General features: G+C 44.5%; 1 protein-coding gene across 1 annotated transcript in view; it reads right to left on the reverse strand.

Moving 5' to 3' along the window:
• The window catches only part of TNN (tenascin N), a 63,836-nt gene that overhangs the window by 6,229 nt on the left and 31,962 nt on the right, over positions 1-25,645 (reverse strand). Inside the window, exons 10-16 of the mRNA XM_032160928.2 lie at positions 24,069-24,332; positions 19,230-19,493; positions 15,775-15,905; positions 14,649-14,781; positions 14,067-14,218; positions 6,551-6,647; positions 5,505-5,672 (exon numbers count right to left, since the gene is read on the reverse strand). Of these exons, the coding sequence (XP_032016819.1) occupies positions 5,505-5,672; positions 6,551-6,647; positions 14,067-14,218; positions 14,649-14,781; positions 15,775-15,905; positions 19,230-19,493; positions 24,069-24,332 (1,209 nt within the window). The remainder of the gene's footprint in view (positions 1-5,504; positions 5,673-6,550; positions 6,648-14,066; positions 14,219-14,648; positions 14,782-15,774; positions 15,906-19,229; positions 19,494-24,068; positions 24,333-25,645) is intronic.

The raw sequence follows: 25,645 nt of genomic DNA on the forward strand, positions 1-25,645 counted from the left end.
CTGAAGCCATCCTAATGTTCAGAGTGTAGAGAGTGAGAATGAGGACTGGAGGGGTTCATGGCAGGCCCATGAAAGGTCTGTGCCCAAACTCAGAGGGGATCAAGCTGGTCACCATCCATCTCATCAAAATGTCCCTCTGAGACCCACTCTCCCCGTCTAGGATTCACCAGGATGGGAAAGAAGGCCCAGGCAGCTGCACCTTCAAAGATCAGGAGAAGCCATTAACATCACATCCCCTGTCAGTCACACACAGACACAGTACTGTATGTCAGAACCTTGAATGTCTTTTTTTTTTTTTTTTTTTTTTTTTTTTGAGACGGAGTCTCGCTCTGTCCCCCAGGCTGGAGTGCAGTGGCGCGATCTCGGCTCACTGCAAGCTCCGCCTCCTGGGTTCACGCCATTCTCCTGCCTCAGCCTCTCCGAGTAGCTGGGACTACAGGCGCCTGCCACCACGCCCGGCTAATTTTTTTTGTATTTTTAGTAGAGACGGGGTTTCACCGTGGTCTCGATCTCCTGACCTCGTGATCCGCCCGCCTCGGCCTCCCAAAGTGCTGGGATTACAAGCGTGAGCCACCGCGCCCGGCCCCTTGAATGTCTTTTATTTCAGGATTAGGAATGAATGATTACAAATGATTTGTGCCATTTCTAGCTTTCCCTTTCGTCCAGGTACCCATTAATTTTTTTTCTTTTTCAAGTGCCAGCATTTAAAAATCCATCCCTGGCCCCAACCCACTAAATGCTTCCAGAGCTCCCCAGTCACATTTCCAAGTGCCCCCAGGTTGGGATCCATCCCTGGTTGTGTCCCCACTGTGGCCCATGCAGGTGGGACTTGAAATCAGCTGTAAATAATTGGTTAGCCCTAGAATTCATTCTGCACCATTCTGAATGCCTAGCTCTTTATGTTTTCATTATGATCTCCAAATAGATGAATCACATCTTAATGGTGGAGCTCATAAGATAGCCTCCCTGCCCCCACTAGAAGACTCAGAATCAGAAACTAAATTTACACATCATTACCTTGCTGGAATTTGCTTCATGAAGGGAAAATGGGCTTTCTGATATGACTTGAGTGGAAGTCAAAAGCTGAGGGCCCACCTGGACAGTCTGAGTAGGGAGCAAGCCTTAAGCCACACATTGCTGCCAGGCTGCATGCATGCCAGTTCTAATCAGAGCTAAAATGAAGATTGAGGCTGGGGAGAGCTGGTGCATGCAGGGAGGTATCAAAATATTCACCTTCCATTTGAGTGCCGTGTCCTCTAAACAGTGCCTCAGCATTCAAGACATGTGTAGCCAGGGGCTTTCTAAATTCTGAAACCCTCCTCATGGACAAATTAGCATATCTAAGGAACGTTAAAACTCTACTAACCCTACCATCGTAATTCAGAATTTAAAAGCAGGAATGATAGTACACATGGGAAGACTAGATCGCTGCCTAAATGCTGTGTGAAAGTCTCCTATTAAAAAATAAATTCTATTAAAAAATACATTCTCTACTGTCTGGCACTGTTGGCCTGAACAACCTTAGAACAGGAATTATCCCCTCATTGCAGTTAACATGCAAACAGAGTACCTGGGAGGAGAATAAAATAATTCCCCAAACATGTTGACTGCCTTTCAGTCTCTTTCCCATTGGCATCAGTTCATTTGCTGAATCATTTTAACACAGACTTCAGAAAAGGCAAATGGCAATGGCCAACAGAAAGGAAATGTGCAGCCTGGGAGGACAGGTCTGAGTGAGGTTCATGACCAGGAGGCCAGGGAGGGCACTGGGTTTCAGGGAGAGATGTGGGGCACAGAGGCCAAAGAAAAACACCCAACTTCATGTTGTGTCCAGGGAGGGTCCCACACATGGAGCTTATGTAGACTTCTTTAACCCGAGAAGGAAAGGCTGAGGCTAACGGATGGCCATGATCAAGAGCAGACAACAGGGTACTGGAAACCAAAGAAATGATCAGATGGACTCCATGTGGACTGTAGAGGCCCAAGGGCTCTGGGACAGACTGGAATGTGTGTACTGTATTATACCAAAGGGTTGGAAGAACCTGGAATAAGCTGTCAGGCACATAGTCTGATCTCATTTAGAGATGGGGTGGGAGGATATGGGCAGTGTGCTTAGTCATACAAAATAGCATCTTTAAATCCCTTCTCATTCAGTTAATATCCTCATAATCATATGAATGTCCATTTATGTTTCCCAACTGTATTATAACTGTCTTTTTCTATATCTGACTTTCATGTTTTATACAGTCATGCCCTGCATAAGAACATTTCGGTTAACAAGGGACTGCATATATGACAGTGGTCCCATAAGATCGCAATAAATCTAAAAATTACCTAGAGACATCACAGCTGTCGTAAGGTCACAAACCAATGCATCACTCATGTGTTTGTGGTGATTTGGTGTAAACAAACCTACCAGTCATACAAAAGTCTTGCACATACAATTACGTACAGTAAATAATACTTGATAATGATAATAAACAATTATGTTACTGGTTTATATGAATAATACTATCCTTTTTATTGTTATTTTAGAGTGTATGAGTACTTAACAAAAAAAAAATCCTGTAAAACAGCCTCAGGCAGGTCCTTTGGGACGTATTCCAGAAGAAGGCATTGTTATCACAGGAGATGACAGCTCCATGTGTGCCATTGCTCCTGAAGACCTTCCAGCGAGACAAGATGTGGAGGTGGAAGACAGTGATATTGATGATCCTGGCCCTGTGCAGGCCTAGGCTAATGTGTGTGTTTGTGTCTTAGTTTTTAACACAAAGGTTTAAAAAGTAAAAAATAAAAATAAAAAATGTTTAAATATAAAAAAACTTACAGAATATGCATCTAAAGAAAGAAAATATGTTTGTACAGCTGTACAATTTGCTTGTGTTTTAAGCGAAGTGTTACTCCAAAGGAGTCAAAAAAATTGAAAAAGATGTTTAAGTTTATAAAGTAAAACAGTTACAATAAGATAAGGTTAATTTTTATTAATGAAGAAAGAACATTTGTAAATAAATTTAGCGTAGCCGAAGGGCAGTGTTTCTAAAGTCTACAGGAGTGTACAGTCATGTCCTGGGCCTTCACATTCGCTCACCACTCACTGACTCACCCAGAGCAACTTCCAGTCCTGCAAGCTCCATTCATAGTAAGTACCCTGTACAGATTGGCCATTTTTTATCTTTTATACCATATTCTCACTGTGCCTTTTCTATGTTTACATATATTTAGATCCATAAGTACTTACCATGGTGTTACAATTGCCTACTATATTTAGTAACATGCCATACAGGTTTGTAGCCTAGTAGCAATAGGCTACACCATATAACTTGGTCTATAGAAGGCTCTGCCATCTAGGTTTGTGTAAGTGCATTCTATGATATTTGCACAATGATGAAATGCTTAACAATGCAGTTCTCAGAATGTATCCCTGTCGTTAAGCGACGCATGACTATGTTATACTTCAAGTACACGTAGCACAGCCTGTCTCCAGCCCGTGGAGACCCAGGACTACTTAGGAAAGAAGTGACAGTATCCAAAGGCAGTGAGGATCTTCTAGCTGCAATGCTTTTTTTTCAAGGATTGTCTTTTCCCTGAAATAATTCTTTGCATACTTTTTCTCACCCAACTCTTACTCAGAATCCTGGAACAGTTTCCCCATGTCTGTAGCCCAAATGCCTCATACTCTGGTAGGTGCCTACCCCTCCCTCTTTGTCCCCTCCCATGTCACCATGTCACCAAACTCACCCTTTCATTCACCCCTATGGAACCTATTTGGGTCTCAGGGACTATTATGTAAGATACTAAACATCCATAAGATTATGTACATAGAAAAGTCCTGCTAGCAATTTCATTTTTTAAACTCTCCTACTCTGTACCAGGCTCTGAGACAGGCACTGGGAAACAAGAACAAATGCAAAATTCATGTGACTATTTTTTAAATGAAATTATAAGATCTCAAAGAAGGTTTGCATTCATAGTTGGCCACTCCAGATAATGGCCCCAGACACTCAGAAGTTCTGTTCACAGTCTTCTGCCATCAGGGGTCCTTGAGTAGACAATCTTGAGAAGTCCAGTAAGGCTGTGAGATAAACTCCAGCATTCTTGCCTCCCCTCAGTCCCTACTCACCCTAAAGCCCCCAGGCCTGGGGAGTCCTCTCTTTCCTCCCACTTGAGTTTGCCCCTTTTTGCAGATCCAACTCCCTCCAGTTGCTTCATCCTCCATGCGCCCACCTTCTCCACACTCCTGTAACTGTCTATGTTTCTTACCCCTTATTTGACATTCTGCAAAAGTTACCTTCTATTTGTTTTCACCTATTTACATTTAAGTCTAAGGAGAGAGACCGCCATGTCTTATACAGTCAGTCAATCTGGCTAGTAACACATTCCTATGTAAATACACCAAAGTCAAAAACATGCAAATGTCAAAACACAGGCTTACTTGTTAGGGTTTAAAAACCATAAATACAACTTTTAAAATATTAGTATTAAAACAGTGACCACACCTCCCCCTCTTACACAATATATTTAATTTACTGGTATCATTCCAGCATTTCAGTCATGTTGCTTAATTTTGCTCTTTTCCTTCACAACCAAACACACCAGCAACTGATTTAGCTCCAATGAGCGGCTACTAGAGGCTAAAGGTTCCCTCAGTTTCCACTGAACTTCTCATTTCTGTGTTGTCACAGTTGAATTAAATTAATGAGACCTATACTTCTTATTATTTGAATCAGCACTTTCCTTATTCTGTTTTTATAGCAAAGTGCCACCAAAAGCTCAAATAATAACACACACACACACACACACACACACACACACTACTGTGCAGACAAAGATGACAGCCACACTGCTAAAGCCAAATGAAAGACTGACAAGCATCAAGAAATTGTTCAGGGCCAGGCGCGGTGGCTCACACCTGTAATCCCAGCACTTTGGGGGGCCGAGGCGGGTGGATCACGAGGTCAGGAGATCGAGACCATCCTGGCTAACACAGTGAAACCTCGTCTCTACTAAAAATACAAAAAAGTAGCTGGGCGTGGTGGTGGGCGCCTGTAGTCCCAGCTGCTCGGGAGGCTGAGGTAGGAGAATGGCATGAACCTGGGAGGCGGAGGTTGCAGTGAGCCGAGATCGTGCCACTGCACTCCAGCCTGGGCAACAGAGCAAGACTCTGTCTCAAAAAAAAAAAAAAAAAAAAAAGAAATTGTTCAGAATATGGGCTCATCAGCTAATGTATAACAGCCTGAATAACAGGAGTACAAGGGGAGGGTTTTTATTGGGGTTGGGGGGGTGACATATAACATACAAAAGTTCCAATTTTATGGTGGTCAAGGATTGCTTTAACTACTTGTTCACTCCTGACCCCCTGCAGAAAGTAGGACATCCACTGTCAATGAGAACAATTCACCTCCACAGCATAATATTCCACACCCCAGATCAGTGGCACATGGCAAACCAATCCTTACACAACAGACAGCAAGAGACCTTCGCAGTAAGAAAATATTTTTTCTCACCTGCTGTGCCTCTGTATTTCCCAACTGTCAGCTTATACCGCTCCTTGCTGGAGGCCACTTGGAAGAAATCATATACAGCATAGGCGGATTCATTGGCAGTCTGTAAATCCACTCTCACCTCATACCGCGTTGGAGTGCCGGTGGTGAGGTTGTGTAGCTTGTCGAGTCCTAAAAATAAAAAATGGAATTCCAATAACCAATCAACCCATGTGTGCGAGTAAGCACTCAACATGTGCATCTGAGGCTTTCAGAACCTAAAGTCACTTTAGTCTTTACCTTCTCTGCTAATAAGGGGCAGTCTCAGCACTTTCTCTTTTAGGGGCTCATAGTCACACTAAGGAGTGTGGAGACCACGTTCTATGGAAGGGAGCAGTGAGGGGGGCAGGGTAACCCCAGAAGGAATCTGCCTCCATTGGCTCCATCCCTCTAAAATAGAAGCAGTTGTAGTTATCATCCATTTATCTCACCAAGTAGGAGGGCAGGTCAACGGCTCATCCTAAGATCCCCAAAGAGATTTTATACTGAGCAAACCACAAACATCATCTACTTTATTAGACACTGGGTATCTGAATTATGACTTTTTAATTCTTCATTTCTCAATTCATGCTTTTGGCTATTTCACTGTCTGTGAACAACTGCTCCAGAGGAGAGCAGAGGGAAAAAGGGGAAAAAAATTGCTCATAATGCCTGGCATCACCAACAGAATTTTAGAGACTGCTAGAGTGACCTCCCAGTAATGGACCAGCATCCTAATCACTGAACTTTTTTTCTACTACTGTGGCTTCTAAGATCTTCAGGCTGCAGGCAGATCCTGCAGAGCTTAAATCAGCATAAAACCCCTGTGACCACCCTACCTTTCAACAAGTTCAGAGTGCAGGACAGCCTTCCCATCAACTTTTCCACCAACAACCTGCTCGGCAGTCCTCCGTCTCCCTGCCACTGGGGCCTCTCAGTGAAGGTGGTGAGCTTCCCTAAGCCTCCTAGCTAGCTTGTCCTGGGAGAAATCACCCCCCACAGCCCCAGCCTCCTGGATTCTGAGATCATACCAAGCCAGAACTCCTTCATGGGGTCCCCAAAGCCTTCCACATAGCTCCTCCATCGCTTGAAGAAATCCAGCTGCCCAGTGTTCCGCCTCTGGAAGACCTGAGAAGGAAGATGAATACTTCACTCTGACTCTCCAAACAGACATAGGTGTTGGGAGACAAGAGAAGACCAACAGCTTGCTCATACACTGCCTTCCTCCAGCTAGCACACCTTTCTTTTTAGAGAGGCTTTTTATTTATATGTCAGTATATTCACTATATTAATAAGCATTCTTTATATGTACAGTAGTATGCCAGGTACTAAGACATGTAGAGCAAAAGCAGAGAAGGTTCCTGCCCTTAAGAAATTTCAGTTCTTTCCATTATTTGTGTGATTCAGTTGCTAGTGTGGGTTGTCTAGGACAAGATATTCCAGACCTCTGCCAACTCTCACATGTAACTTTCAACATCCATTCAACTCAATTGGGGCACATCATGTTTATGGCATCTTTTTTCCCCTTTTCTGAAATAGTTTGAGAGTAGAAATTATTTTTTAATTCGCCTGATTCTTAATATAGCGATTATTTAATACTTATGGAGAAAAAAGTTCACACAACAAATATTTACTGAGCATCTACTATGTACTAGGCAATATGCAAGATAGTATGCAAAATGAATAAACCAGAAATGGTCCCTGCCCCCCTGGAGCTAATAGTTCAGTAAATAAAATTACTAAATTAAATAATTTTTAAATGCAGTTAAAACTGTGATAAGGGCTATGAGGGAAAGATGCAACAGAACCGTAAGAGCGTAAAACAGGAGGACCTCACCAAAGAGCCAAGAAACTACCCCCAGGACATGGCTGAGCTGCAGGATGAGTAGGAGTGGTCAGGCAAGTGCACGGGGGCCAATGTTGGGGCTGCTGGGGGCTGAGGAAGGGATGGAAAGGGAGGCTGAGAAGATGGCAAGACTCAGTCCTGATGAGCCTTTAAAAGGGATTGTTGAAGACGTTGGTCCAGGTAAGAGCACTGGAAATTATTGCAGTTTTAAGCAGGAAATGAGATCCGATCAGATTCATCTCTAGCTTGTAGTGTATGGAATGGACTGGTCAAGGGCAAGAGTGGAAATGAGACGACCAATTAGGAGACCACTGTAGAGTGCAGATGAAGGATGACAGTAGCTTGGATGAGGGATGCCCTGAGAATAGATGGAAGTGGATAGAAGGTAAAGTTGACAGAGGTGGTGACAGAATGTGGAGGAATGACTGAAAGAGGAGGAAGTCAAGGTAAGATAAGGTTCTTATAGTATGGGCTTGCAGATGACTCTTCTCTCAGCTATTCACTGAGATGGGGGATTCAGAGAGGACAGATGGTAGTTTATTTTTATTTATTTTTTGTTGTTGTTTGTTTGTTTTTTGAGATGGAGTCTCACTCTGTTGCCCACGCTGGAGTGCAGTGGTGTGATCTTGGCTCACTGCAACCTCCGCCTCCCGGGTTCAAGCAACTCTCCTGCCTCAGTCTCCCAAGTAGCTGGGATTACAGGCGCACACCACCATGCCCGGCTAATTTTTGTATTTTTAGTAGAGACAGGGTTTCACTATATTGGCCAGACTGGTCTTGAACTCCTGACTTCATGATCCACCCACCTCAGCCTCCCAAAGTGCAGGTGTGAGCCACTGCGCCTGGCCGAGTACAGGTTGTATGAATGGGTCATGAGCTCATTTGGGGATGTGGTAAGTGTGAGTTATTTCTGAGGTATGCTAGTGAATGAAAATACCACAGAGCAATTGGATGTAAGGGCTGGAGTTCTAAAGAGATGTCTAGGCTAGACTTATTAAGGTAGAGTGTGTCTCAGGCAATGCTAGAAGTTCACTGAGTCCCAGTTCACTTTCCTCTTCCCAGGAACACAGGAGGATGTCCATTTACACCTTCCCTTGTATTTAAGTTGGAGCTATGTGACTATTTGCAGCCAAAAGGCTGTAGGCGGGAGCCTTTTGTGTGTGGGGGGTTCTCCACACTCTCTCCTCTACTGCCATGTACCACGGGGCCATGGGAAAGGCCACACACTGAAACAGCAGAACTACAAGATGGAAACAGCCTGAATCCCTGAGTCACACTTATAACTGGCTGTCAAACCTGCATAAGACATTGCACACATAAGAAAACTACATCGTGTTTGTTCAGTTGCTGGAATTTGGAGCCCATTCTATCCTAATTAGTACAGAGAAGCTTGGGACCCAGAGGAGGGTAAAATGAAGTCATGGGAAAAGATGAGACCACATAGGAAGAAAATGGGAACTGAAAAGATAAAGTGGCCTAGAATCAAGCCTTGAGGACATCCAATATGTATAATGAAGAAGGACGAATCCATTAAGGAGAGAGAAGGGGCAACAGAAGTGGAGAAAAAGAAACTAGAAAAATATGGAATCACAAAAACCATAAAGAGAAAGGTGTGGTCAATAGTGTCAAGTACTGACGAGAGGTCAAGTAACAGGAGGCCAAAACCATCCCTAGAATTTAGTGGCATAGAAATCACTAGTGATTTTAGCAAGGGCTGTGTCAGTGTGAGATATGGACAGAAGCCAAACTGGAACGGACCAAAGAATGAGTGAGAAGCAAGAAAATGGAGGCAGAGTTGGGTGCCATTCACCAAAGTGTGGACTGCTTTCTTTTCAAAAATTCCTCTGTTTGGAGAAGGAAGGCAGTTCCAGTCACAGTAAATTGGATTCTTTTATAGGAAGTAAATCTGAAAAGTACCTACACACACCTGTATACACTATTGGAATTGATAATACATCTAATTCCACATGACCTTGAGAGCCAAGCTGAACGCCATCCTAGCTAACCTCGGGAATGATTCCCACTAACCAAAGGCTAGAATTGCATTCCTCTCTCTGCCTATTTTTCTTTGCATTCATTCAGATGCAGAAGCCCCAACACAAAATCTAATCTCCCTCCTTTCCACTAGACTTCACAGCATGTGCCTTGAAGTAAAACACATTATCTTGAATTTATAAGGTAAACCACCTGATATTCGTGCCTTCTTTATATTTTTCTCCGGGAAGAGAAAGGGAGGGAAGAGAGAGTAGGTTACCCTGCAGCAATGCTGAAAGCTCCACATGGGAGTTCACATTTAACTCCTTCCAAAGCACCCATTCATGTTTGCTGGCCAAGGAGTGGGGCACCATGGATGCAGAAGGCTCCAGGCTCCAAGTCAGACCACAGCCACTTCCTGGGCAGGGGACGGGTGGGGATTGCTGAGGCAGCCTCTTCTATTCCTAACCCTCGGCCAGCTCATGGTAAAACAGGAACAGAAGGGAAGAGAAGAGCCTACCTCATAAGACTTCCGGGAGGACTAAATGAGACATCACATAAAAATGTTCTATAAATGGGCAAGAGCTGCTGAACAGAATGCAGGAAATATCACGGCAAACAGTTAACACCACATTAACGTTGTTCTCTTTCCCCTTTGCTCAAGTATCCATCTTTTAAAGATGCCCTATTTCCTTCTTGGCTTCCCTCACTTTTCTTCACTCATTTGTTCACTTAGACGACAATCTTTTTTTTTTTTGAGACAGAGTCTCGCTCCGTCACCCAGGCTGGAGTGCAGTGGCGCAATCTCAGCTCACTGCAAGCTCCGCCTCCCGGGTTCACGCCATTCTCCTGCCTCAGCCTCTCCGAGTAGCTGGGACTACAGGCGCCCGCCACCACGCCCGGCTAATTTTTTGTATTTTTAGTAGAGACGGGGTTTCATCGTGGTCTCGATCTCCTGACCTCGTGATCTGCCCACCTCGGCCTCCCAAAGTGCTGGGATTACAAGCGTGAGCCACCGCGCCCGGCCAGACGACAATCATTTCGTGAGCATCTGTTGAGTGCTGGCCCTGGAGCAAGTATTTATGATGCCATTTGACAGATGTGAAAGTCCAGAAAATCGAGTATCCAGAGTCCTACAGCTAATCACTGATACGAAGACCAGGCATAAATCTTATCTTTCTGTCAGAAAGTTTGAAAATACCAGCCCTACTGAATCTGTTTCCCAAATCGAATTTCCAAAGACTCTGAGAACTTGCTAATTTCCTAGCAAGGTGCCTGGTCCAACCCCTTCCTTGGGACTCTTGTTGTACCATGGACAGTGGAATTTTAGGACAGATGTAGCACCAATATATGGCTCCACATACATCGTGTCAAATCACGTTCCCACCACAAGGTCAGGCTCAAATCCGACCCTGTCCCCCTAGAATGCATTACAAAGGTATTTGGTCTCTATCTCCTATCAGTGAACCCAGTGCCCAAGCTTGATAGGAGCTTTCCAGCGATGTGTGTGTGTGTGTGTGTGTGTGTGTGTGTGTGTGTGTAATAACACTTCATCTGGGCCAAGGGAAGCTTCCAAAAATGATTCTGGTGCTCTTCGCATCACTGTTTTGAACCAGAACCAGCTCTATACTTACTAGTTGTGTCTTTGGGCAACCTTGACAAGCCTCACTTTTCTAAACTGTTAGATTAAGATGTTAACAGCCTCTCTGTCACAATCTTAAATCAAGGCTTCGGCAAGGTCATTAATCATAGTAAATCATAAGGTAGTTAAGCCAGACCCCGGCATATATAGATATAATAGGTTATTATGATCTCTCAATAAATGTTAGTTTGCATTTTATTATATCAGTTTCCAAATGAACTGACCCACAGGGATCATTTATACATCTTGATTAGGCAGCCTTAATTGACTCACTCAGAATCTAATCCACTCCCATTCTATGAGATGAAAACACCCTATAATGAACTATTTGGGTATCACAAAACCCCCTTACCAAATAAGTTTCAAAGGGAAACAAACAAACAAACAAACGAACAAAAAACCTCTTTATGTCTAGTTCTATACTAGAGTTGTCATTGCATTCTAGAACTTACTCAATGCCCTGAATGACTAAATACAGAGAAAAAAAGTCAAACTTGCATTGAAATGTCTGTGGAAAGAGCCTCTAATGCAGCCCTTAAGACTTTCAAGATGGAAAACAAAGATGGAAATATTTGAGACATTAAGTGTTCCCTGATGTTCTTTCCAGCCTCCCACCAGCCACAGAGTTTACCCCAGGGCACAGTTCTTCTGGCCTGTTCTTCAAATTGAGTTCCTGCTGCTTGGGATGGAAGAATTACCATAAAAGGATTTTGAAAGCTCAATAAAACAGAGAAACAGACCATGGGTCATCCTTCAGTGACAAAGGACTCTTGAACCCCCCGCAAAAAAACTATAACAACTGTCAGTAAAATGTTTTGTGGGGAAGTTTTCAGGACTCCATGTTTTCTGGAGCATAGTGGCTTTAAGTAAAACCCTGCAGAACGTCAGTTCATGCATGACCCCCAGGAGTCTGGCTCAGAAAACAAGACTTGGGGTGCAGTTGGGGCTGGGGAGGGTCAGAATGCACAGTGGTTTTATTATTTTTGGAACCGATCTCTGTGTTTGAGGAGGGGTCATTTGCATGAGCAGGATGTAAATGGCACACTCCTTGGGGGCATGGATTTCTGTTGGTTTGGTTCGCTGCTGGATCTTGAGTACATGAAGCAGTGCCTGACACATAGTAGGCACTCCATAAATATTTGTGCAATAAGTCATGACTATTCCAGGGCAGACAGACTGACAGATCTCTTTCCAAATGTTGCCCCAAATAAATGCCTTCTTCTCTGTGGGAGCTTGGCTTACAAAAAGGCCACAATAGACAATACAAACGTCCTGCCAAAGGTCAATTACGGGCACAAAGGCAGGAAATTGGGCTGCAGGCCTGAAGGGACAAAATGCTTAGCCTTACAATGGTGCTGATGAAAAGCAGCAGGTACGGCCCTATGGGTCTGGTCAGGTGGAAGACCTCCCAAGTTACATTCTGTTCTGTTGTTTTTATAAATCAATCGGGAATTTCCCCCGGCCAATCCAATTACTGCCTTTCAATCGTCAGATGCCGCTGTGCAGATAATAAGTTTTCTTCATTGCTGCTCATCAGATGGTATCTTTTTATTCATGGCTGCTCAAGTGTCTTTGGTTTCCCAGGCCCCTGAGTGAATGTGTAAATGAATAAGGTTTGAGCACTATGAGATCATGCTCTCTCTTTCCCACAATGAGTTGCGGATGCACAGCAGGTTAAGGCTGCATGCTGGCTTGGAGCAGTGAGAGTCTTTATCATTCAGGCACAGGGAGAAAAGGGGTAAGGGGAGATGGAAGGATCAGATTGCAACCCTCAAAAGCAGCTCATCATATAATTGGATCAGGCTGATGCAATCAAAGAAGCTGCCATGTGGTTTAGGCAGACAATGGCCCAAGAGAATAAAACGTCTACACAGAAGAGGGACAATTAGAGCATTGCCCAAGTTTCCATCTTTCAGACTTTAGTCTTTCCAATCAAAACCTCAAAGGCCTTGTTGCTATACTGTGGAGCCAGGGTACAGAACTTGGACAATGGACTCCAGTTCAGAGGTCTGAACTCCCCAGACAGGCTATGCATTTGCATCTTGGATGACTTGAGATGAACTCACTGAGAAGACCAATGATTAGGAGGCTGGAGTTTTGAAATCTGGTCCCAGCTTTGTCATTCTTGTATGACTTAGGCCAGGCACTTCTTTCTGTGGGACTCACTGTCCCTATCTGTAAAATAGGAAAAACAATCCTCTCTCACTTACTCTAAAGCTGTTGTGTGAGGGTCATGTGTACAAAAGTGCTTTGAAGAAGGTAAAATATAGGTAATACCCACATATAAGGCATTACTAGATGATGATCAACCCACAAGCCTTCATAGTCATCAGCCTTAGTCTAACCAAGCCTGCTCTAGGACAGGGGTTAAGTACCAGGCTCTATCCTTACAGTTGGTTGGTGTCAGAGGCATTTGAACCAGAGCCATCTTGAGTGAGTGCTAAGACAATGAGGCTGGGACTTGCTGGGCTGCATTCCCAGAAAGTTAGGTATTCCTAGCCTCCAGATGTTTATGGTTAAGGGAACAGATTGACAGTGTTTACTAAACAGACCCAGACTTAGGAATGTCCTGATATCTTGAGAACAGAAGCACTCCTAATTTTGCTTTAAATATAATAATATTGATTCTTGCAAAATATAGTAATTAAGAAAATTAATCCTTTATCACGAACCATTGTAACAGAGCACATCCCCTCATGATCTTTTTTTATCCTATATATAAACAAGTCTTGTACCTAGGGTGCATGCATTCCTCCTTACTTTCAGAAATGCCCTGCTCTGTCTATGGAGTAGCTGTACTTTCACCACTTCACTTTCTTAATAAACTTGCTTTTGCTTTGCACTGTGGACTCGCCCTGAATTCCTTTTTGCATGAGATTCAAGAACCTTCTCTTGGGATCTGGATGGGGACCCCTTTCCTGTAACATTGGGATCTCTCTAAAAACAGCTACAAGCCACCAAAACTCCTCTTCCATGGGTGGAGAAGAAATAGGGCTCCAAACACTCTATGGAGCATCCATGACCAGCATCCTGGGCTGAGAAGCAAGGCCCTACACAGAGCTCCCCAGGGTTCTGGGTGACTCACAATCCAGCCACCTCCGTCCGTGTCCATGTCACAGTACACCTGCAGTGGCCGGCTGGCATCGCCATGCAGGTAGATGGTATACAGACCACTGGCGGCATTGCTGTTCTGCTGAACCTGACTGCAGTCCGAAGGGTGTGGGAAACGGGCACCAACTGGAAGCCAAGCAGAGACAGTGTTGTTAGGACAAGGGCAAGGAGGAAAGAGGTGGAGTTTCTCCCTATTTTAAGGCAATTTATTTTGTTTGGAAATTATTTCATAACTTCCTACTTCAGCTTCTTCCAACTCTTCACTCGTATCTTATTTTTCTCATCAACTCCCCAAATGCACCAGGAAAAGGTGAAGTTCACATCACTTCCTCCCCCAACTCAACTCCCCCACAAAATAACACTCTATTTCACTCCTCTCTTTAGCCTCCCCACTGTGGGGTGGATTTCTTTTGAACACACAACCCCATTTCCACTTCCCCACGCCTAGAGAAATCAATAGTTCTGCATCCACTTGCTCCTCCCTGGACTCCTTTGCTAGCCTCTCCAATGCTGGTTCTCATTGCATGGTCATTCAGAGTACAGGATTCCACATTACCTGTGGAGAGTGTGGTAGTTACATTTCTGCTCCGCCAACTACCCTTAAAGGCAACAAGGGAGACAGGGTAGGTGGCGCCTTGCTCAAGGCCTTGCAACTCAAACCTCTGGTCTTCTCGTCCCAGCTGCATCTCCTACCAAACAAGGGAGAGATTAGACATCCAGTGACTCAGTTTATCACCCACTAGCACCCTAGGTGTCAATAGCATTCCCTGGTGCTAATGACAGAAGCTCTCTGAGGGCACAGTGTTTTGTCTCTCTGAAGTCTCAGTGGCAGCCCAGAATTGCAATGGGTCCCAGCCACTTCTCTGGAGAGCCATGCCATGAAGAGTCAGCATTTAAATTAAAATAAGGTTATTTTAATTTAGAACTTCCCAAAAAGCATTACTGGGAGCATCAGCTGAGAACCAGCACCCAGGACTGCAGCTTCAGGATCACCGGCCAAGTTTCTGGGAGACTTTGGCCTTCAGATACACACAGGGGCTCTAACTATAGTGGCTACATCGCCAGCAGGAACAGGCTGGCAATGCCGGGCTAAGGAGAAATTAATAGGGGAGGTGAAACTGGCCACTGATATCTGAGACAAGGAGATAGTTGATATTTCAATAAACTTCCTTCTGAACCAGTCTTACTTCCTCTATAAACATAGGGCTAACCTTCCTAGCGGTGCTGTCATAAGCACTAATTAAGATAACAAATAAACCTAAGTGTCCTTCCTGTTTTATTTCCTCCCTTCTTTCTTCATTGGCAAGGAGGGAGAATAATAATTTTCCATTGGGACAGGTTTTGAAAATTCGCTGGCCTTCAGATTCTAAGGGGAGGTATAACCTTTGAAATAAGGGTTAATCAATTCATTCAATAAATATATATCAAACACCTACCATGTGCTAAGCACTATCCTATGCACTTTAGATATGGTGATAAATGAAACAGACAAACATAGAGCTTACATTTATTGGGGAAGGCTAACAACAAACAAAATAACCTGGGGCAGATGTACAACCAGCAATGTGATCAGTAAAGATCAGCAAGTTGCCGTGAGGCCAGCAAATGAGCTGATTGGCCCAAGTTAGTTGCTTCACACAGTAGAGAAGGCACCAGGAGAAAAGACAAGGAATCCCCCATACCTTAACTGTGCCGTCTGGGAACCGGTAGGTCAGAATGTAGCCGTGGATCTGAGCAGAGGGGGGCATCCAGGTCAATACGCCACCAGACTGCGTTACAGCAGATGGATGAAGGTTTCTGGGAGGGTCGAGTTCTGTATGTAGAAGGTCAGGTAATTGTTATTACTAAGATACAACTGAGGCAAGGTAATTTTTGAGACATCAGTTTATATTTTCCCCTTTCAAACCCTCCCATTTCTCCTCCTTCTTTCAAGCAGTTTGCAGGCTCTCTTCCTCCCTGCCACAGGGCCTTTCTGACTTTTGTTTCTAAAAGTACAGACCCATTAGAGACAAGAAGAACAGGGCATTGGGTAGGTCCCAGAGGAAGGGAATCTGGGCCCCCATTTCCCAGGCGGGTTCCCCCAAATGGTGGATATTAACAGCCTAGATTGGCAGATAGATCCTCAGAGATGGCAGGGCTCCCAAAAGGATGTGGAAAGATAAGAGGGCCACAGATCTGAAAGGGCCCTGCACAAAGAAACCAGGGTGACTCGGCCTGCCTGGAAAGTTGCCTGAAATGCTGGATGGGCCCCAATGCCTGTCACTGGGAAACTACCCAAGACTTACATACAGCCCTGAGGAAGGAGCTCACCCTAAGTAGAATATGGGTATAATTGAAATTAAGTTGGCATAGAAACAAAAATTTGGCCAGGCACGGTGGCTTATGCCTGTAATCCCAGCACTTCGGGAGGCCAAGGCGGGCGGATCACAAGGTCAAGAGTTCGACACCAGCCTGGCCAATATGATGAAACCCCATCTCTACCAAAAATACAAAAATTAGCAGGGTGTGGTGGTGAGCACCTGTCATCCCAGCTACTCGGGAGGCTGAGGCAGGAGAATTGCTTGAACTGGGGAGGCGGAGATTGCAGTAAGCCAAGATCACACCACTGCACTCCAGTCTGGGTGACAGAGCAAGACTCCGTCTTAAAAAAAAAAACAAACAAAAAGTTATGTTTCTTACATATTGTTACATATTGAAGTGTGTGGCCTTAGATGCATACCCAGTACAGAAAGAAGAGAAGAAGGGGAGGGAACAGGTGCTTGTATAGAGGAGAGAGAGAGAGAGAGACAGAGAGAAAGAAAGAAAGAAAGAAACAGAGAAGAGAGAGAAAGAGAAAGAAGAGAGACAGCGAGAGAGAGAAAGAAAGAAAGAAAGAAAAAAGAAAGAAAGAAAGAAGGAAAGAAAGAGAAGGAAGGAAAAGAGAAGAAAGGAAGAGGTGGGGGAGGGAAGAGGGAAAGAAGGGATATAGGAAAAGCAGAGCTTTTCTTCTATGTATTTCCTCACCCAAACACTAGAGGGAACGCGTGGGTAAGCAAGTGTGTGTGCACTGTAGACCGGGAAAACAGAAGCTCAGCAAAAATACTAGTCAACATCATAACTGGTCAGAAGGCTCTTTTTTTTTTAACCAAAAGATAAGCCAAAGATAAAGATAAACCAAATCTTTATCATAACCAAAGATATGAATGGAAATTTCTCTTTTGAAAAAGCATTATCATAGAAGGTTATTTTAATTTAGAACTTCCCAAAAAGACATCTCCAGGCTATTTTCTACCCAGTAGCACTTCAGCTGAGAGCTGAATTGCAGTATTTTAATAGAAATCAGACAGCTGTTGTTTTGAATTAGGATGTTTTGACAAATTTTGAGTTTCTGTAATATCAACTTGGTTTTATTTTCTAAAGCATAACATCTGGCATGGATTTTATTCTATTCGTCTCACAGAAAAACTGAATTTCCTGATTTCAGAATCAAGGCAAAACTGTGGCTATTTTAATATCTGAAGCAATCTCCTGCCACCTCTTTGACTGCCCGCCACTCCCTGGTTATGGACTTGAGATGCCTGTCTTAGTTACTATGAAGCAGGAAAATGAGAATCTTTTTATTGCTGTCTTCAAAAATGGAGAAGGTGAAACCAAGAGAAGATAAACAAGGAAGAGGAGAAGAAAGGAATAAGGGAGAAAGGAACAGAGAAAGGAAGGGGAGAAGGAGGTAGGAAGTGGGAAAGAGGGAAGGAGGGAGAACTGGCTACTGGTTGCATCTGGAGAGCAACACAGTGTACTAGGGAGTCCGGGACAGACAGAAGAGTTTGTTTGTTTGTTTGTTTGTTTGTTTGCTTGCTTTTGAGATGGAGTCTCGCTCTTGTTGCCCAGGCTGGAGTGCAATGGCGCAATCTTGGCTCACTGCAACCTCCTCCTCCTGGGTTCAAGCAATTCTCCTGTCTCAGCCTCCCAAGTAGCTGGGATTACAGGCACCTGCCACTACACCCGGCTAATTTTTGTATTTTTAGTAGAGACGGGGTTTCTCCATGTTGGTCAGGCTGGTCTCAAACTCCTGACCTCAGGTGATCCGCCCGCCTCGACCTCCCAAAGGGCTGGGATTTCAGGCGTGAGCCACCGCGCCCGGCCGTTTTTTTTTTTTTTTTTGAGACGGAGTCTCGCTCTGTCACCCAGGCTGGAGTGCAGTGGCGCAATCTCGGCTCACTGCAAGCTCCGCCTCCCGGGTTCACGCCATTCTCCTGCGTCAGCCTCTCCGAGTAGCTGGGACTACAGGCGCCCGCCACCACGCCCGGCTAATTTTTTGTATTTTTTAGTAGAGACGGGGTTTCACCGTGGTCTCGATCTCCTGACCTCGTGATCCGCCCGCCTCGGCCTCCCAAAGTGCTGGGATTACAAGCGTGAGCCACCGCGCCCGGCGCCCGGCCGTTTTTTTGTTTTGTTTTAACACATCTCTGTTTAGTTTGAAAATATTTACTATAAGCATATATTACTTTTTAGATTAAAAATGCAAGCTAATTTTAACTAATAAAAATCATAGAGAAATTCAAGACATCTCTAGGTCCCGTGGCAACACTTGGTGCGCTCAGCCATGGATGGAATGGACAGACCTTGCCCGTACTGAAGAGGCTCATAGACCTCAGGGTGGGCACAGTGCTCTCTTCCAAGTGCCTCTGGGTTCTGACCTCCGTGATGCTCCACCAAGACCAGAGGCCCCATCACACACACAAAATACATGCAGTTCAGGCACCTTTCATCATCAACTGAGGATGGAATGGAGAAAGATGCACCCCCATTGCCCCTGTGCTGGAAGATGGAAACAGAAGAGGCTCCTGCCTCTATCTTCTCCCAACTGCAGCTGAGGCCCAACCATTTTCTCCATAGCAAGTGTGGAGAGTCTGAGCGCTGGGCCAGGTGGAGGGGTGAGGGAGGCCACCTTTGACAGCAGCACTCCGTCTACACTCTCTCATCTTATCTGAGCTGTTGTGTCAACTTAATTAGCTCAAAGATGTAAAAAAGGAACCACTTTGAAGAATGTCCTAGGGTAAAGCAACCACCCTCCTGCTCTCCTCCCCAGCCCACTGATGGAGGAAGGTTCTCTCCTGATAAGTGTGAGGGGTTCCCCTGGCCTGGTCCCTCTCAGTACCTGTCTGGGCCTTGGTGTCGGCCTTCTTGCTCTCCTGGGCCCCCTTTTGGGCCCACACGTGCACCATGTACTCCATGCCCGGTCTCAGGCCCGTCAAGACGGTGCTGCTGTGCTCCTTCCCCACCGGAACCTCCCTGGTCTCTCCGTCGGCAGAGGTGTAGCGCACCACGTACTTGTCAATGGTGGCCTGCACCGGGTCCCAAGAGACAGTGGCCATATTCTCTGTCACCCGGTCAGTCACCAGGTTTTTGGGGCTGTCAATTTCTTTTTAAAAAGATTTAGAAAAGGCTAAACTTTAGAACAAAGGAGGACATCCCATCTTACCACCCCATCACCAGGAGCTCTCCATCATGTTATCATTAATAATGGTAGAATTCCACTTAAAACACGAGTCAAAGGCCCCTGGTCTCCATTTCCAAGGAAACAAACCACTGGATATAAAACTGGAAGGAATCAGATTGTCTCCCACTTTTTAATATGAAAAATTTCTGTCCTTGTAATTCTCATCAAAATAACAATAAAACTTCCTGAGCAACAAGATAAGCCACCAAAACTGCTGTGGATATAACCTCTTTTCTGATCTCCCTGGTATCTAGTTATTTTGTTTCACAGAATTTGAAAGCCAAGAAGTCATATCCTCCAACCTTTCTGACTTATAAAAGGGGAGGAGAATGGAGGCCCAGGGAAATGGAGGGTCTAGGCTAAGTTCCTGTTGACATCTTATGTTAAAGCCAAGACTCTTCACTCTGAATTTTGGGCCTTCCCACCCTCTCAAGGACTTTGCTGCGGATCTGCCCTTTCTCTCCTGTGTCATCAATCTCTTCTTCTCTGTCACCAGTCCCAGACAAGCAAGGTCTAGAATTCCCCATCCTCTCCCATATCATTCCATTTCTCTGCAACCTTAAACTGACAGATTGTCTCAAGAGAAATGTCTATAAACCTTAACTTCACTGCTCACTCTCCAATCAATCGTGTTTGCATCTTTCTATGCCACACAACTAAATCTGCTAGTCTAAGTCACCAACAACATCCGTGTTGCCACATCTAATGGATACTTGCCATTCTCAACTTTACACTGCTTCTGGGTGGCGTCTGGCAGAGCTGATCCACTCTTTCCTTCTTGAAACACTCTCAACCCTTGGCTTCCATGACTACACACTCCCTTAATTTTCTTAACTCACTGGCTCTTCTTCAGTCCTTTGTTAGCAACCTTCAAACACTGGAGCACCCAAAGCTCCCTTTGTTATTTGTTGTGTTTTGTTTTGTTTTGTTTTGTTGATACAGAGTCTCGCTCTTTCATCCAAGCTGGAGAGCAGTGGCGCCATCATAGGTCACTGCAGCCTTGACCTCCCTGGCTCAAGCAATCCTGCCACCTCAGCCTCCGCAGTAGCTGGGAATACAGGTGCATGCCACCACACTCAGCCAATTTTTGTATTTTTTTTGTAAAGACAGGATTTCACCAGGCTGGTCTTGAACTCCTGAGCGCAAGCAATTCACCTACCTCAGCCTCCAAAAGTTCTGGGATTACAGGTGAGAGCCACTGCACCTGTCCCAAAGCTCCCTCTTTTCCTCTCTCTACTTTTCCACCTAGGTGATCTCACTCATGCCCATGGCTTTAAATGCCAACTGGATGCTAATCGCTCCACAATATCTATTAATTCTGAGTCCCTGACTAGCTTATACAACTGCATCTCCACCACAGTGCCTGGCCTGTATTAGACACTCAATAAATATTTATGTAATCAATAAATGAATCACTCAATTAACCAAGGAGTCTCACAAGTATCTTGAACTTAAATATTTAAAAGTCTTGATGTTCCTCCCCAAACTTTTTATTTCTCAGTCTCCCCTCTCAAGAAATGGTAGTCCAATCTCCCATGTTGCTCAAATAAAAAACACAGGTCATTCTTGAGTCCTCATTTTCTTCCTACCCCACATCTATCAACAGGTATTATCATCCATACCTCAAAAATATATTCCAGACATCCCCTCTTCTCTATCCCTTTTGCCATCATGCCTATCTAGACAATCAGCATTTTGCACCCAGACTTTTCTAGCAGCTTCTCTACGAATCTCTCCACTTCTATCCTTGTCATTTTCTCCATTTATTCTCCTCACTATGGCCTGGAAAATGTTTTTTAAATGAACACTGCATCATATCACTCTTCTAGCATTAATAAATATAGCCCATTTTGTTCTCTAAGCACCACATGGTCCTGGCTGACCTGCCCCTGCTCCTCCCACCTCATCTCAGGCCACTTGCTCTCCTACCCTCTATGCTCCAGCAAAACTGGCCTCTTTTCATTCTCCAACCATCCCAGGTATTGTTCCAGCTGAGGGACATCACACATACTCTTCCCTTTGCCAGAAATGGCTAGTTTTCGCCAACATCCATTCTCCCCCTTCTTCTGTAAGCACACTCACTGTCCAACAGATCTCTCTGCAATGATGAAAGTGTTCTATAATCAACACAGTCTGATACTGTAGCCATTAGTTACATGTGGCTACTGACCATTTGAAATGTGGCTAATCCAAATGAGAAAAATTTTTTTATTTTAATTATTTTTAATTAATTAAAATTTAGGCTGGGCATGGTGACCCATGCCTGTAATCCCAGCACTTTGGGAAGCCGAGGCAGGAGGATCACTTGAGCCCAGGAGTTCAACATAGTGAGACCCCATCTCTAAAAAAAATAAAAAATTAGCCAGGTTTAGTGGCACGTGCCCATGGTCCCAGCTACTTGGGAAGCTAAGGTGGGAGGATGGCGTGAGCCCGGGAGGTCAAGCCTGCAGTGAACCATGATCATACCACTGTACTCCAGCCTAGCTAACAGAGTGAGACCCTGTCTCTGAAAATAAAATAAAAATAAAAATAATTTTAATAGCCACGTGTAGCTAGCAGCTGCTGTGTTGGACAGGACAGCATAACCAAAGCAAAGCTGGGCACAGGGCCATCCAGCTAAAGACCTCATTTCCTAGCTTTTTTTGCAGTGAGGTCTGTCTGGGACCTGGCAATGGAACATGAGAAGGGCTGATGTGTGCAATGTCCCAGTGATGCCCTGACCTTCAGCATGCCTCTTCCCACTGGCTACAATGCAGACAGGGTGGTGACCAGGTAAAGGAGGGCAACTTGCTAGGGATGACTAAGCAACTATCACAGAAGAAGCCTGGGTCTCTGGGACGAGGAGCTACCATATCAGCCCTGGCCATTCTACAGAGAGGAGTACACTCCTTTCCTGCTGAAGCAACTGTTATTTGAGTGTTTCTGTCTATGTATATCCTATTATTACTCACCCTTCCCATCTACAATACATCCTTACCCTGTAATTCTCTATACCTACACCATGTTCATCTCCTTCATAGAATTTAGCACAATTTACGGTTTTAAATGTGTTTTCTTATTTATTGTCTATCTTCCCACTAGACTTCAAGAGAGTAGAGATATTTGTTTTGTTCACCACTGTGTTCCCCAGGCCTGGCACTTAGACAATGCTCATTAAAAGTCAGCTGCCTACTGCAAGGAAACAGGGCTCCAGCCACCCAGGTGAATACTTGCTCCTTTCTATCACACAGGGTCTATTCAGTCAAACCTACACAAAGTAGCTTGCCACAAAACAGGTTTTTAATCAGTGGCTTTAAGAATTTTATATTGGTTTTACATTATTTTCTATAATTTTGTATAGCTGAGAGACACAGTGATTAAAAACACAGGCTTTGGAAAGAGTTTTAAGACATTCATGGGGCCAGGTGCAGTGGCTCACGCCTGTAATCCCAGCACTTTGGGAGGCCAAGGCAGGTGGATCACGAGGTCAGCAGATCAAGACCATCCAGGCTAACACAGTGAAACCCCATCTCTACTAAAAATACAAAAACAAAATTAGCCAGGCATGGTGGTGGACACCTGTAATCCCAGCTACTTGGGAGGCTGAGGCAGGAGAATGGCGTGAACCCGGGAGGTGGAGGTTGCAGTGAGCCGAGATAGCGCCACTGCACTCCAGCCTGGGTAACAGAGCGAGACTGCGTCTCCAAAAAAAAAAAAAAGACATTCATGGGACTGCTCCCACTGGGTCCATTACTATAGTTTTGTCAGACATGCTTCTTGAACCAGAGCAACTCTATCTTGAATAGGAACTGGATCAAATAAGGGTGAAACCTACTGGGCTGCATTCCCAGATGGTTAAGGCATTCTAAGTCACAGGATAAGATAGGAGGTCGACACAAGATACAGGTCATAAAGACCTTGCTGATAAAACAGGCTGCAGTAAAGAAGCCGGCCAAGACCCACCAAAACCAAGATGGCAATGAGAGTGACCTCTGGTCGTCCTCACTACTACACTCCCACCAGTGCCATGACAGTTTACAAATGCCAAGGCAATGTCAGGAAGTCACCCTATATGGTCTAAAAAGGGGAGGTATGAATAATCCACCTCTTGTTTAGCATATCATCAAGAAATAACCATAAAAATGGACAACCACAAGCCCTCGGGGCTGCTCTGCCCATGGCTAGTAGCCATTCTTTTATTCCTTTACTTTCTAATAAACTTGCTTTCACTTTACTCTATGGACTTGCCCTGGACTCTTTCTTGCACAAGATCCAAGAACCCTTTCTAAGGGTCTGGATCAGGACCCCTTTCCTGTAACACGTTGTTCTTTCTTTAGGTGAATGAAAGTTTTTGTTTGTTTGTTTTTGTTTTGTTTTGTTTTGTTTTACAGCAAACTCTCCTAAAACAGTCTGCAGCCCTGAGGTTACAGATGCCAAAAGCAGCTGCATCATCATTCAGCTGCAATAGATCAACCTGCATTAACTCCCCTGGTTTGCTCTTCTCTTCACTCCTATTACCTGTCTGGGCCTTGGTGTCAGCCTTCTTGCTCTCCTGGTTCCCCTTCTGGGCCCACACGTGCACCGTGTACTCCACGCCCGGCCTCAGACCCGTCAGGACAGTGCTGCTCTGCTCCTTCCCCACTGGAACCTCCCTGGTCTCTCCGTTGGCAGATGTGTAGCGCACCACATACCTGTCAATGGTGGCCTGCACCGGGTCCCAGGAGACAATGGCTGTATTCTCTGTCACCCGGTCAGTGACCAGGTTTTGGGGGCTGTCAATGTCTGAAAAAAAAAATGCTGATCAATATGCACTATGAACAGGTGCCACAGTGCAGAAACTGGTGGCCATTTTGCGTGGGGTAAAACCCTTTCATGTTTGGTGGGGTTTCTGCCTCATATGCTCTTGTTTCACTTTTAGCTGTTTCATGGACATCATCTTCTCCCCCAAGATATACCTGGCTCCTCAAGTAGAAAGCACAATAGATCAGAACCTGAGAATCCAGGCTGTTACCTCTACCAAGTCTTTAGCAAAACAAATCTTTTATTCATCTAGTAAGGGTATATCAAGCCCCAACTCTGTCCATGAAATGTTCTAGACAGTGTGCAGAATCCAGAGTTGGAAAAGACATGGCCTCTGCTCACAAGGAACTAACAATTTTGTGTCTGGCATCATGTCAGTAAAGACCTCCTGTTTCATACTAGAAGATTCTAAACGCCACTTCTAAATGTAAGCCCCTGGAGGAAGAGGGCGGCATCCTATTCTCCTGTGTTCCCAGTGCCTAGTAGTGGGCAGGGCACGTGGAAAGTGCTCACTATATATTATTAAATGAATCAGCAAAAAGTAAAACCCTGGTTGAATATTCTCTGGTATACCATAGATTCACTCATCATGCTGGTTTGCTGATTAAATCACTGTACAAAATATGGTTAGATATCGCTTCCACTAAAATAAGAATATAACGTAGGAGCTATCCTTATCCTCAAAACTCTGGCCAACGTCCACTCTGCTATTCCACAAAGGGAATACGCTCCTTTCTTGTTTAAGCAACTGTTATTTGGTTGTTTTGGCCATGTGTATCCTATTACTATTTCCCCTTCCTATCTGAGAAACATCACTACTTCATTATTCTCTATACCTACACCATGTCATCTCCTTCATAGAACTTATCATAATTTCTAGTTATAAATTTGTTTTATAGTTATAATGTGATTCATTTGTCATAAAGCAAGTGATATACATCTCCTTGCTGTGGCAAATGTGACATCTACATTCTTAAAGTCAAATTTTCAATATACTACTATTATTAACAAAATTTGATTTTCATTTTCTGTTCCCACTCACAAACTCACTAAGAGACCCTCGATACTGTCTACAGCAAAAGATCCATGCAATCAGAAGAGGAGTTGATGGACACGACCATGTAATCATAGCTTGGAGACTGCTTTGTGGCCCTGACTTGCAAGGAAACTAGTTAAAGGAAAATGAGGGATGGTGTGTGCGATCTGTTATGAAGGGATGCCATCCCACTCTTCCATTAATCATTGATTTCTGCCAATGTCAGAGAAGGAAAACAAAACTTGTCATCCATTGACTT

The sequence above is a fragment of the Hylobates moloch genome, unplaced genomic scaffold (assembly GCF_009828535.3).
Source record: "Hylobates moloch isolate HMO894 unplaced genomic scaffold, HMol_V3 SCAFFOLD_8, whole genome shotgun sequence".
Taxonomy (NCBI): Eukaryota; Metazoa; Chordata; class Mammalia; order Primates; family Hylobatidae; genus Hylobates; species Hylobates moloch.